This window comes from Raphanus sativus, chromosome 6, assembly GCF_000801105.2.
Source record: "Raphanus sativus cultivar WK10039 chromosome 6, ASM80110v3, whole genome shotgun sequence".
NCBI classification, from domain to species: Eukaryota; Viridiplantae; Streptophyta; class Magnoliopsida; order Brassicales; family Brassicaceae; genus Raphanus; species Raphanus sativus.
In genome coordinates this window covers 2,026,659-2,039,373 of record NC_079516.1, presented here as the reverse complement: position 1 = coordinate 2,039,373, position 12,715 = coordinate 2,026,659, and the positions used below count along the sequence as shown (strand labels likewise).

Below are 12,715 nucleotides of genomic sequence, written 5' to 3'. Positions count from 1 at the left end.
GAGATATCTATTCGCAGCAAACAGATTGGCTCTCCTTTTGCAGCTTCTCCCACACACACAAAACTAGCCGAGGAGTTTGGTAATGAACAAGAATGTAATTTGGTTTACAACCACTATTATGAAACCTTTTGTCATTCATGTACATCACTCTTTTTACTGTCTGGTTGAATTGTTGAATCCATATCCCCATCGCCACATCTTCCAGCTTGAAAAGCTTTAACCAAAACAAAATAATAATTATTTACCATTTCTTACATCGGCAAAGCCTATTTTAAAGGCCTTTTCTCCACCATTGCAGGTTATTATCCAACATCTACTAGTATTTCCAAAAAAAAATGGCAAGAAAGAAAACAAGGAAACAAAAAAGGGCGAAAATTCCTGAGAGATCAGTAGTTTTTGGTGTGAATGATCCAGTTACCAGAAAATGTTGGATTATACTGGCTGTTCTTTGTGTTTTCGGAACTGTGAAAGGGATGCAGATTGATGGCGATCATGTGGGTTACAAGAAGTGTCTGGGAATGATTTTCGTGTTTTTTTATGTGATTGACATCATCAAATCTATTTTCTGTGAACCTCCAACTCCAGTTGGCAAGGCTGACCGATGGGTAAGAACTTTTGTACCTTCGGTACTCTTTCCCATCATCTATTTTACCATCTACAACTTCCAAACTTTTCATGCATCCCTTCTGGTTTTATCCATCGTCTTTGGATTAGTAGCTATGGTTCAGCTTCTTTGTCCAGTGGAAGGGTTTCACTTTGCTTATGTTGTTGTGATCATCATATTAGGGTGTTATTTAGCTCTTTTTGCATGTGACTATGACCCCAAAATCCAGCCATTTTGGATCTGTTTTCTCTTTATTTTTGTAATTCAGTGTGTCATCTATGGTCTCAATTGCCCTTCAGATGGCTTCGTATTCTTCAGTTTCTATTGAGTTTCCATCTTCTGAAACTGTCAGATCGCTGGGTGGTTAACCTTTTGGTCATCTTACTATGCTTCTTGTTGTTCAATCTTTTTTCTAGAACATTGTAATCAAATATTGTCATATGAAAACTCTAATGTTTTTTCCAGTTTGTTGAGTATTTTGGTTTATACTTATTCGGTTTGATTTCTTATATTTGTTGCCAATGTTAACGTTCAAAACTGTCCAACAATCTTAACATATGCTAAAATAGCACACTGGGTTATCTCTAATCTAATACACATTTAATAGGCTAAATAAAAATATCGATACAGTTGAAGATTACAAACAACAGGCTCAAAAGACCCGGTCATTTTTTACAAAAAAAATCATTGGACAACCGCACATTAAAATGTATATTTCAGCTTATTAATAAGGGAAAATTTGGAAAAATACTCTTATTTGAGATTTTAATTTGAAAATTACACTTTTGTGTAATTTTTTTGGAAAACTATACTTTCACTTTCAGTAAATGTAAAATGACTAAGTTACCCAATCTCAATATCTAAAATTATTATGATATATTTTTGTCTTAATAATTATTCAAATATTTAACTTAATAAATTCAACAAGAATTTACTTTGTTTTAAAACAATGCAATTACTATCTATCCGATATCTTAGTAAAATATACCTGAAATTTGTTTATTTTTAAAGAAATCAAAGTCTCATTTATCTTCTCTTTAATCTTATAAGTTCTCCATTTTTGCCAGCATCTTCTCCTTCCTCTCATTCACAAGTTTATATATCTTCACTCATGTTCTTAGATTTTTTTTTCTGTCACTTGTTCTTAGATTATCTCTATAAATTTAGAAAAGGATTCTCTCATGATATCAAACTTAGATTAACAATATCTAACTATGCTTGTTGTTGTGTTCTGAAATTAGTTATGCTTTTGTGTTCAACTTATAGAACAAGACGCTCTGGTTTCTTCACTGTACAACTTATTTAAGCATTTGAGTTGGTCGAAAACATATGCAATGATATCGGAGAAAGCACAAGAGCTCATCAAAGGATGAACTGGACAGAGAACTAGTGAAAAAGAAATATATAAATATAAGAAATCTTTTGTGATTCATCTGCACGTTAAGTTCCTGGTTGTATTTAGATTTTAAAAACTCCAAACGGAAACAACCTAAAAACACATAGTAATTCAGTAATTAATGAGCTAAAAAAACAAAAATATTATTAAATAGAAAAATAAAGTGAAGAATATTCCATCGAAAAAACTATAAACTTAGATTTATCTTAAACATAAGTATTATTATTATTGTTGTTGTGTTTTTGAATTTGTCTTTTATTTATCAGAGTAATTAATCTGGAGAAAAATGTCTTTTCATATCTGATAAAGTGTAGTTTTCAAAAAACAGAAAATGAAATGTATTTTTCAAATTTCAAACTATAAGAGCATCTCCAATGTATTACTCCAAATTTTACTTCAAAATGGTGCAACTCTAAAATGAAGTGATGTTTTACTCCAATGTATTACTCCATTTTTTACTCCAAAAATAATTAATAATTGTTAATAATATCATATACTTTTAAAAGTTTACCAATTAACCCCAACTATTTTATATTTGCAAAAATACTTTAAAATATAATTTATTTAAATTAAAAATTTATTATTAAAAGGTACAAGAAATCATAAAAAATAGAATAAAGCATAATATATAAGTTGGTTCAATAATGAGCATTAGAATATTTTTTCCAAATGATCAACTAATGCATTTCGTAATAAAAAATGAACTTCTTTATCTTTAATATTTCTAAATCGGCAAGAAAATTTTGAAATCAGACATTTTCATTTTTTGCAGTTTCGATCTCTGGAGGTAGAGCTTCTCTTGCAACTTCAATTGGTGCATCGAGTTCACGCTCATCTTCAATTATCATGTTGTGTAAAATTATACATGTAGTCATGATGTCATGTAATATTTTTTTTTTCAAAAACGAAAAGTCATTTCACAATACCGAAGCGCGAATGTCAGATTATTAAATAATGAAATATCTTGTTTTTTATGTTATTGTATCATTTTGAAATATTATTTAAGTAAGAAATAAAAACATTAAAAATTTTAAGGACCATTTCATAAATAAAAAAACTTCAACTCCAAAATAGAGTAATGTGTAAGATTACTCCATAAATGGAGTAACCCTAGCCATTACTCCATTTTGGAGTTGAAAATGGAGTGGGGTTGGAGAGAATTTTACTCCAAAATGATATTTGGAGTAGAAAATGAAGTAGGGTTGGAGATGCCCTAAATAAGATATTTTTCAAATTATCTCTATTAATAAACGCTATTTTTGCATTAAATTATCTTGATATATTAACTAGTATCACTTGTCCCCCACAAAAGTATTTTGTGATTGGTTACTGTTGGATCGTAAATGCACTTCCATAATCTATACAATAGGTTTAGACAGAGACTTCACATAGTTTACATGCTGCATATTATACAAAACATCAAATGTTACATAACATCTTATACAAGATTTCAATACTTCCTGGTAGAAAATTTCATCAAAATCTCAATCTGTGCAACAAGATTGAGATATCTATTCGCAGCAAACAGATTGGCTCTCCTTTTGCAGCTTCTCCCACAGACACAAAACTAGCCGAGGAGTTTGGTAATGAACAAGAATGTAATTTGGTTCACAACCACTATTATGAAACCTTTTGTCATTCATGTACTTCACTCTTTTTACTGTCTGGTTGAATTGCTGAATCCATATTCCCATCGCCACATCTTCCAGCTTGAAAAGCTTTCACCAAAACAAAATAAAAATTACCATGATTTACAATCTCCAAGATTAATTACATTTGAACTCTGATGAAAATACAAAACTCACTCTAAGATCTCTTTCACGGTGACCCTTCACCACAAACTTCGCTATATCCTGAGAAATGATGTAGCCAGGGCCATGTGCCCATGGAGGATATGAATCTAGAGGCCACTCCTTCACAAAGAGAAAGCAACATTAGCCTCTAAGTAGAAAGAAATATTTTATAACAATTATGTTACCTCTTTACGAATGTACCATTTGCTGCCTTGCTCACGGTCTGGCGATGAATCAAATGATATCAGACCATACAAAAGTGCACTAGACGGTTTGTCCTTTAGACTCAGTAACAGTTCATCGATCCGAACAAACGCATCATCATCTGTCTTCATTATGTATTTCGCTGGAATGACTTTGGTCTGTATCAAAATAAAGAAACATTAAAAAAAGATTATCTCACAGTTTATATGCACTGTGGGGGTAAGTAGTAATTAACTTACCCCGAGAATGCAAAGCGCAACAGTTTTCAAGCTAAGCAAACCATAGTAATCAACAAAAGGCATAAACTGAATGTCACCATATGCTTTAGCTTCTCTCCACATCTCTAAATTAACTTGCTCATTAGTGTGCTGAACCCAAAAACGCCAAGTTATTGTTATAAAATGTGAAAAAAAAAAAACAGAGAGAAAACGTTGACTTGCAGAAGTACTTACAAGGCCAATGAGAAACCGAACAGCGACTTCTCCAGATCTTACTTCCTCATACTGCATCCAAGACCTTCTCAGTGCCATACGCCGCTTAAAGTTGTTTCCAGTGGAGAAAACACCAACCAGTAACGTTATCCTTGTCCCGGAAAGAGATGGAGCTTTCAGCTTCTCTTCTATAGCTAAAGAAGCATGGTGGTCAGGAACAGGCAGTCTTGTGGCTGACGCAGATAACAGTTTCAGACCACCTGAGACTTTGACAGCGCTGACTAACCACGGCTCAAGCTTCTGCAAAATCAGATTTATGTTTAAGTTTCAAAAGAAAGGAAACAACCTGAAAACTTGGTCATTTGCTTACCTCTCTGTAAGGAAAAGAAGTCTCGTGCCGGCCGTTAACAGTCATATGTAAACCTTGTAAGCCAAACCACAATGTGGCAGTGAAGGGATTGCCTCTTAGAAATGGAAAATCATCCATCATTGCATCTTCTTCGTTGGAACTCTCTTCCAAGGTGATTCTACTGGACTGTTCGTTGCAGAGAGGAAGCTCATCAACTACAAATGGTCCACCAAGAGACTTTTTCAAACACCCTTCAAAGAATAGGCATAGAAGAGCAAAAGTTTTTCGTTACCTATTTGATTCTTAAGTGATCCATGACATGGGCATCTCACTTCCTCTCCCCACCCGGACCTTTCTGTCCATGTGTTTTGCACTATGGATGGCTTAGAAAAGTTCACACCGTAACGCAAGATGCCTGAGCCAACGAGCTGAATCTGGAAGCTTCTCGAATGCTCATCAGGAACACCAACCAAAGTGATAGAAGAATCTTCAGTTAACCCACACGGGAGCTCAAGCACAGGTCTTGAACCGGACAAATCAACATCAGCTGCATTTACAAAGTCCGGACAAGTTCTTCTGGCTTTCGTAGAGACCATACCAGAAGCTAGTTTCTCTTTATTCATCAGAGAGACTAAACCTTCCATTGCTAATGCAGCCTCTTCTACCCCCTGACCAGTTTCTGGCAAAGCATCAGGTCTTTCTAGAAACGGACGCATGAGAGACCATACAAGAAACCCATTAGACTCATCTTCGTCTTCTCCATAAAAGCTATTGTTTGAAAAGAGGTAGTCAAGATCTTCCAAAGTGATCAAACGTGGCTTCTTTGCTGGTTCCTGAACATGACTCTCTCCTTCTATATCAAACTCATCTACATTATGTTCATAACGGATGATGAAGATCAATGTAAGAACCATGACTGATATTCCCACCGACCAGTTCCTCATTCTGACTGAAGTGAACCCAAACTTGAGTTTAAGCATTGCCATGGACTGCATCATTAGTATAATCCGATTCTCATCCTCTGAATCTCTAACGCACTGATCATAATTAAACACTGAAGAACTCAGAAAGAACAATGGTCAACGACATGGATAAAACCGAATTGGTTCAGAGAGAATCAGTATTTGATTCACACAAGTAGACCCATCAGAACAAATAAATCTTGAAACACTAAGCACTAAGGAGAACAAATAAGCTATTGAGTGAGAGTTCTTGAAACACCTTGCCACTGTTATGTGTGTTTTGAAATAAATCTTGTAAGCTTACCTGTATTCTATTGATGAATGGTGAGCTTTCAAAGTAAAGAAATCATGGAGATCCAGGATCAGAGCCACAGTTGCAGAACTACAGAGGGACGCGAAGGCAATGGCCCGCTGAAAAACAGAGGATCTTGGACTACGGAACGTCGCCGTATCGTTAGTAACAAACGATGTCGTTTATTTGTGTAAGTGAAAAATTGCTGTTTCACAGAGAACGTCGTCGTATCGCAATCGTTGCTGTTCATTGGTTGAAAAACAGCTTGGTTTAGTTATTATTCATTTCAATAATCCCATAACAATTGATAAAAGTAGGGGTGGGCACTTCGGTTATTTTATCGGTTCGGTTCGGGTTCGGTTCGGTTTGGTTAATTTGGTTCTAGAAATTTTCAAGTTGAAGTAAACCATATTTAGTTTGGTTCGGTTCGGTTTCGGTTTGGTTTGTATTCGGTTCGGTTTGTGTTCCGGTTCGGTTTAATCAAATTTTCTTAGTTTAATTTTTTTTTAAAAATCATGTTTTGAAACATCTAACGCATTGCTACCAAACCACAATGTGGCAGTGAAGGGACTCCCTCTGAGAAATGGAAAATCATCCATCATTGCATCTTCTTTGTCGGAACTCTCTTCCAGAATGATTCTACTGGACTGTTCGTTGCAGAGAGGAAGCTCATCAACTACAAATGGTCCACCAAGAGACTTTTTCAAACACCCTTCAAAGAATAGGCATAGAAGAGCAAAAGTTTTTCGTTACCTATTTGATTCTTAAGTGATCCATGACATGGGCATCTCACTTCCTCTCCCCACCCGGATCTTTCTGTCCATGTGTTTTGCACTATGGATGGCTTAGAAAAGTTCACACCGTAACGCAAGATGCCTGAGCCAACGAGCTGAATCCGGAAGCTTCTCGAATTTTCATCAGGAACACCAACAAAAGTGATTGAAGAATCTTCAGTTAAACCACACGGGAGCTCAAGTACAGGCTGTAAACCGGACAAATCCATATCAACTGCATTTACAAAGTCCGGACAAGTTCTTCTGGCTTTCGTAGAAACCACAGCAGAAGCTAGTTTCTTTTTATTGATCAGAGAGACTAAACCTTTTGTTGGGGAATTGTCCAAGAAACTTGTTGCGGAATCCACAAGCTCTTATTCCACCTGTTCAGGATTTGTCTGTTCACTAGAAGCACAATTGTTTGTATCGCAAAACCAGTCACCTAATCAAGTACGCGGAACACGAATCAAGCAAGATAAGAAGGAACACAAGACACTTTTGTTAAACCGGTGTTCACCTCGCTTCCTCGATGTGAAGAAGGAGCTATAGTCACCGGAGAGAGAAATCGGTTTCTCAACCTTCCATTATATCAAACACATGATTACAATATCCAGAGGTTACAGTTCCTGTCAACCTCTCTTGATCTCTGTTACAAATCACCTAGAGATACAAGTATATAAAGAAGAGCCTAGCTAGTAACAGAGAACCTTTCTTCTCTCTAGCTCTCTCTCAACAGACCAAAGCCCTGGTCTCGAGCTCTCTCGAGCTCCCACTCTTCTGCGCTCTCCTCTGTGTTTCCTTTGTGTCTATCTTGTGTTAGGTCATCTGTCGTGACCACCTCCATCTGATATAATCAGAACTTGACCTAATGGGCTTTGTCGATTAGGCCCATAGTCATACACGCGTGACTTGTGCAAGTTAACCCAACTTAACAAGTCTGGTCGTCTTGACCAAACCTCAATCCATAGTTTATTTGATGACCCGGAGTTCACCGGCGGGGCTACGTCCCTGGGGCTGGCAAGGCAAGACACTAACCTTCTTAGTGTACAACACACGAGTTTTGCTTTTACATTAGGCAAGAGTAGTTACAACTGATAACCGGTTGTCAATAACCGTAAACCATTGAGTAATAAACCGGCCGTTAAACAAAACGCCATATAACTCAATTGTCAATCTCGACGTAGTTCAAGCTTCCAATATAGCTGATTCTTCATCACCAACGTAACACCTTTCATTGCCAATGCAGCCTCTTCTACCCCCTGACCAGTTTCTGGCAAAGCATCTGGTCTTTCGAGAAACGGACGCATGAGAGACCACACAAGAAACCCATTATTTTCATCTTCTTCTTCTTCTCTGTTTGAAGTCAAGATCTTCCAAAGTGATCAAATGCGGCTTCTGAACATTACTCTCTCCCTCTATCTCAAACTCATCAATCTTCGTTTTAACTTTATGACCAGATTGTTCGTAACGGATGATGAAGACCAATGTAAGAACCATGACAGATATTCCCACCCACCAGTTCCTCATTCTGACTGAAGTGAACCCGAGATTGAGTTTAACCATTGACATAGACCGCTTCATCATCATTACTCACATAACCACCACCTTAAGCAAAAAAAAAATACAGATTCCGTATTAGAAACTACTTATATTATCCGAATCCTAACGCCCTGAAGTTTGATTATCATAATTAAAACAGAGAAGAACTCAGAACAATAAGTCAACGATCTAAAGCTTCGAATTGGTGCAGAAAGGTAGCAGTCTTTGATGGATACAAGTAGACCCATTAGCAAAAAAAAAACATGGCTAAGTATAATTTTTTTACTGATACTGTAAGGTCTGAAAAATAAAAAGCTAACAGTGAGGGTTCTTGAAACATCTGTGACTCTGTTTCAAGAGCTGCTTGGTTACGTCTAAAGTAAAAATTCGTAAGCTTACCCGTCTTATATTGAGATCATGGAGATCCAGGATCAGCCAGTATCAGTTGCAGAACAAGAGAGAGAGAGGAGAGAGAGGAGAGAGGAGATGGCCCAGCTGAAACAGAGGATCTCCTTAGACTAGCCGCAAAACGTCGGCGTATCGTAAGCAGCTAAACGATGTCGTTCGCATGGAAGTGAAACGTTCTTGTTTCATTGGTTGGTTGGCTTGGTTTCGTTAGCTAAACGATGTCGTCTCAGCAGTAAGTGTACTTTTGGTAGGTTCTCCCAGTTCTCTGTTACTTTTGCTAAAAAAAAAATGACAGTGGCTATGAATGAGGGAGCCAAGGTGTGGTTGCTGTACCAGTATATCTCTCCAGTTGTTCTTTAAATGTAATCACCGGAATCGCGGATGCAAAGAATATGTAAGTTGTTGCTGCAAGGATCCTAGAATGTTCAGTCAAAAAAAAAAATCCTAGAATGTTGCATAATCTAAGATCAGCCTCAACTCTCTCAAACCATGATGAACACGTTTTGTGAAAGCAAAAGAGGAAAGGAAATTAATGTACCTAAAACCAGCTCTGAGACCACTAATCCAATCATGCTTGTAGCATCTGAGTCTTCTTTTTACATCATTCTTTACGCCCTGAAAAAGTGACAATGCTCTCTGCTGCCTCAACATTTAGATTTTGACTTAATACTGTCCTACAAGTTTAAAAAAACTAGAAAAAGGTTAGGTTACGATGAACGATCACTATTAACCAAGATTAGAATTCAAAATCCAACTGATAGTAAATTTATAAGTAGCTGAAACTGGTTTTACTCTAAAAGTCAGTAGAACCAAAATAAACAAAGTAGAGGTAACTATTTTAGTGGCGTTATGAGATTTGAGTATTCAGTTTACTAAGAAATTCAGATCCAATTGTGAGTATCTTTGCAAGAAGCTAAAAGCTAATTCGTTGGTGTCTTAAAAAGACGTACAGTAGATTTGATTTGGTAAAAAAGTGAAAACCATACAACATGTTTGAATGAAATCTCAAAAAATAAAATCAAAAGCTAAACAGAGAAGTACGGACATGGGATCTAAGCTTGGATTCAAGAATAGCTCAGAAGGAAAGAAAAAGAACAGAAAAAGAGTACTGTAAAGTTGAATGAAAAAAAGTAAATGTACTGTTTGAGATCTATGGGAGGAAAGAAAGATGTATGTCTCTGTCTCTGTGCTTCTGGATCGTGTTTCAGACAGACAGACAGACACTGCTCGTGATTGGTTTGTACTTTTGTACACGTCCACCTAACGTGGCATGTTTACATGCATCTTTTTACTCTTTTAACAAATTGTAAGTTGTTGATGTTCTCTTAGACTGATTAATGCTGACCTATTGATACTGGAAATCTGGAATTATACAAGTTGTAAAAACGAGCAAACAAAAAATTTCATACCATTAGAGGCTGAAACAACATGATTTAATTCGTATCAAGTATGAAGAAAAATATGACAATTTATTTTAAAATGCTTAATTTAGTATAGCTGTCCACAAAAATACACAGAAGATTCAGAACCATGTTCATATCAAATGTAGTTAAGAATCTGACATCACATCAATCAGTCTGTATATATACAACAAAGGAAGTAAATTATTCCCACGTTGTGCATGATTAACAAAAAGAAAATTAACAGTGCAATGCATCATTGACCATCTAACTAATTAAAATATTATAATACGATTCAGTAAACGAAAAGATATGATTCCCTGGGACCCACTCCAATATAGATAAACCCAATTGGTTAAGCCTCTCTAATCCCGTCGTGTCTCTCTCTCTCCCCCATATCGTCTAACTTCTCCGACGATCTCCAGTGCAAACCACTGTCCGGAAAGCGCGGAGACGCCTGAGATTCACGGCAATGGCGTCATTTCACCATACTCTAACCTATTGGCTCGTCAACCATCCCAACATCGCCAATTTCACGTGGACCCACGGTGAAACCCTCGGCTCCACCATCTTCTTCGTCTCCGTCGTAGTCTCCGTTTACCTTACCGCCACATTACTTCTCAGATCCGCCATCGACTCGCTCCCTTTGCTAGGTCCTCGAATTCTCAAACCAATCACAGCCGTCCACAACCTTATCCTCTGCCTCCTCTCCTTAATCATGGCCGTCGGCTGCACTCTCTCTATGATCTCACACCCGACGCCTGCGCGTTTCTTCGACGTGATTTGTTTTCCCGTCCATGTGAAGCCCAACGGGCCTCTCTTCTTCTGGGCTCAAGTCTTCTACCTCTCGAAGATCCTCGAGTTCGGAGACACGATCCTCATCGTACTAGGCAAATCTATCCAACGGCTGTCTTTCCTCCACGTGTACCACCACGCCACGGTTGTTGTTATGTGTTACCTCTGGCTTCGAACCCGCCAGTCTATGTTTCCGGTTGCGCTCGTGACGAATTCGACTGTCCATGTTATTATGTATGGTTATTACTTCCTCTGTGCTGTTGGATCGAAGCCGAAGTGGAAGAGGTTGGTGACGGACTGTCAGATTGTGCAGTTTGTTTTCAGCTTCGGGTTATCTGGTTGGATGCTCCGAGAGCATTTATTCGGGTCAGGTTGCTCTGGGATTTGGGCGTGGTGCTTCAACGCAGCGTTTAATGCTTCTCTTTTGGCTCTGTTTTTCAACTTCCATTCCAAGAATTATGCCAAAAAGACAAGAGAGGAGGCGACAAAAACCGATTAGATTTGTTGTCTTAAATTGTTGAATGTTCTTGGAGTTGTATTTGTTACAAATAGTTTGAAATTGTTTACTACAAATAAGATAGAAAAACGATAATAAATCTTGAAATAGCTTTTTATTTATCGTCTCATTCTTAAATTGGAATGAACTCTCTTATGAAGACTACATATGCAAGAATCCAAGTTCAGCAAGCATATTCATCAACTGACGTCTCTTTTAAGAGTTGAACACTCATATTAGTCAATAACTTGTTCTTTAATAAAATACCCTTGAACCTCCATATTCAAATAAAAAGCCAAAAAACCAAAAGTTTAAAGTTTGGATCGGCAAGACCACAACTATACTATTTTCTCTATAAAGATTAGTCACAACTGTTAATCAACTTAACCAACCTTGTATTTATATTATTATTGCCCATCCTAGTTTTACTCTTATTAGTCTAGGATATGTTTTGACAAAATTCTTATCATTTGTATATAAAATTGATCGACATAGATATTGTTGAGATTATTGTAAGCTTCATTAACATGTTAACACAACTTTGTGAGTTGATTAAATGCACACCATTTTTATCCTTTAGATATTGTGAATGGGGTAGATAATGTTAATTTCACATGTATTTGAATTTCATGTAAGTTTTCCTATTTCAAATTTATTTAACATTTTTAATTTTATTATTTAACTAATTTTTATAGAGATTACGCCAAAATTTATTGAAATTAAATAAAATAAATGGTAAAATTGAAAAGTATTCATTAAATCTAACCAAATAACAAAATTCCGAATTATTATAGAATTGAACTAAATGATATATTTTGTCTTCCATCTTCTCTACGCTAGTCAATTTCTTGGTTATGGAGAAGATTGTTGTTAGGAGATTATTTGATAGTAACCAAGCTACTTTTAAGATTGTCTATTTTCTATCATCAATTGCTATTTGGTTCAAAGGCAAAATTTGGGCAATAATCTGTGACAAGATCATGTTTCCCAAGCTTGAGAACAAAACTTTATAACTTTCAAAAACTATTAGTCTACACATGTTTATCTAGAAGAAAGTTATGAAATTATAAGATGGTCTTGTTCCAAAAAGTTTTTTAAAGATGCGGTCAAATCAGTCTCATATATTTTTGTATTTATCTTTGAACGAATCTCTAAAGACTAGATTGAATCTTAAAATTGGCATCATCATCTCGTTCTTAGATTGAAAAAGACTATCAATAATAATGATTACATATGCAAGAATTTAACGAGCATTCACCAACCAACAATTCTT

General features: G+C 36.4%; 2 protein-coding genes and 1 pseudogene across 3 annotated transcripts; 1 reads left to right on the top strand and 2 right to left on the bottom strand.

The window, feature by feature from the left end:
• Window positions 1-3,337: 3,337 nt before the first annotated feature.
• LOC108805948 (hydroxyproline O-galactosyltransferase GALT3) lies at window positions 3,338-6,187 on the bottom strand. 2 transcript variants are annotated; one of them, XM_018577941.2, is made up of 8 exons: window positions 6,044-6,187; window positions 5,070-5,814; window positions 4,799-4,992; window positions 4,450-4,728; window positions 4,237-4,365; window positions 3,979-4,155; window positions 3,806-3,913; window positions 3,338-3,718 (listed from the first exon to the last, which is right to left on the bottom strand). In XM_018577941.2, exons 2-8 carry the CDS (start codon window positions 5,773-5,775, stop codon window positions 3,512-3,514), a joined length of 1,800 nt encoding a protein of 599 aa, XP_018433443.1. In that variant the 5' UTR covers window positions 5,776-5,814; window positions 6,044-6,187; the 3' UTR covers window positions 3,338-3,511. The 2 variants fall into 2 exon arrangements, with proteins under 2 accessions (XP_018433443.1, XP_018433444.1); XM_018577942.2 differs by having other exon boundaries at window positions 5,070-5,831; window positions 6,044-6,161.
• A 140-nt stretch (window positions 6,188-6,327) lies between these two features.
• Window positions 6,328-9,916, bottom strand: LOC108811119 (hydroxyproline O-galactosyltransferase GALT3-like; annotated as a pseudogene).
• A 612-nt stretch (window positions 9,917-10,528) lies between these two features.
• LOC108809310 (elongation of fatty acids protein 3-like) lies at window positions 10,529-11,567 on the top strand. Its single transcript, XM_018581458.2, has one exon. The coding sequence runs from the start codon at window positions 10,624-10,626 to the stop codon at window positions 11,443-11,445; it is 822 nt and encodes a 273-aa protein (XP_018436960.1). The 5' UTR covers window positions 10,529-10,623; the 3' UTR covers window positions 11,446-11,567.
• The last annotated feature ends 1,148 nt before the right edge of the window (window positions 11,568-12,715 follow it).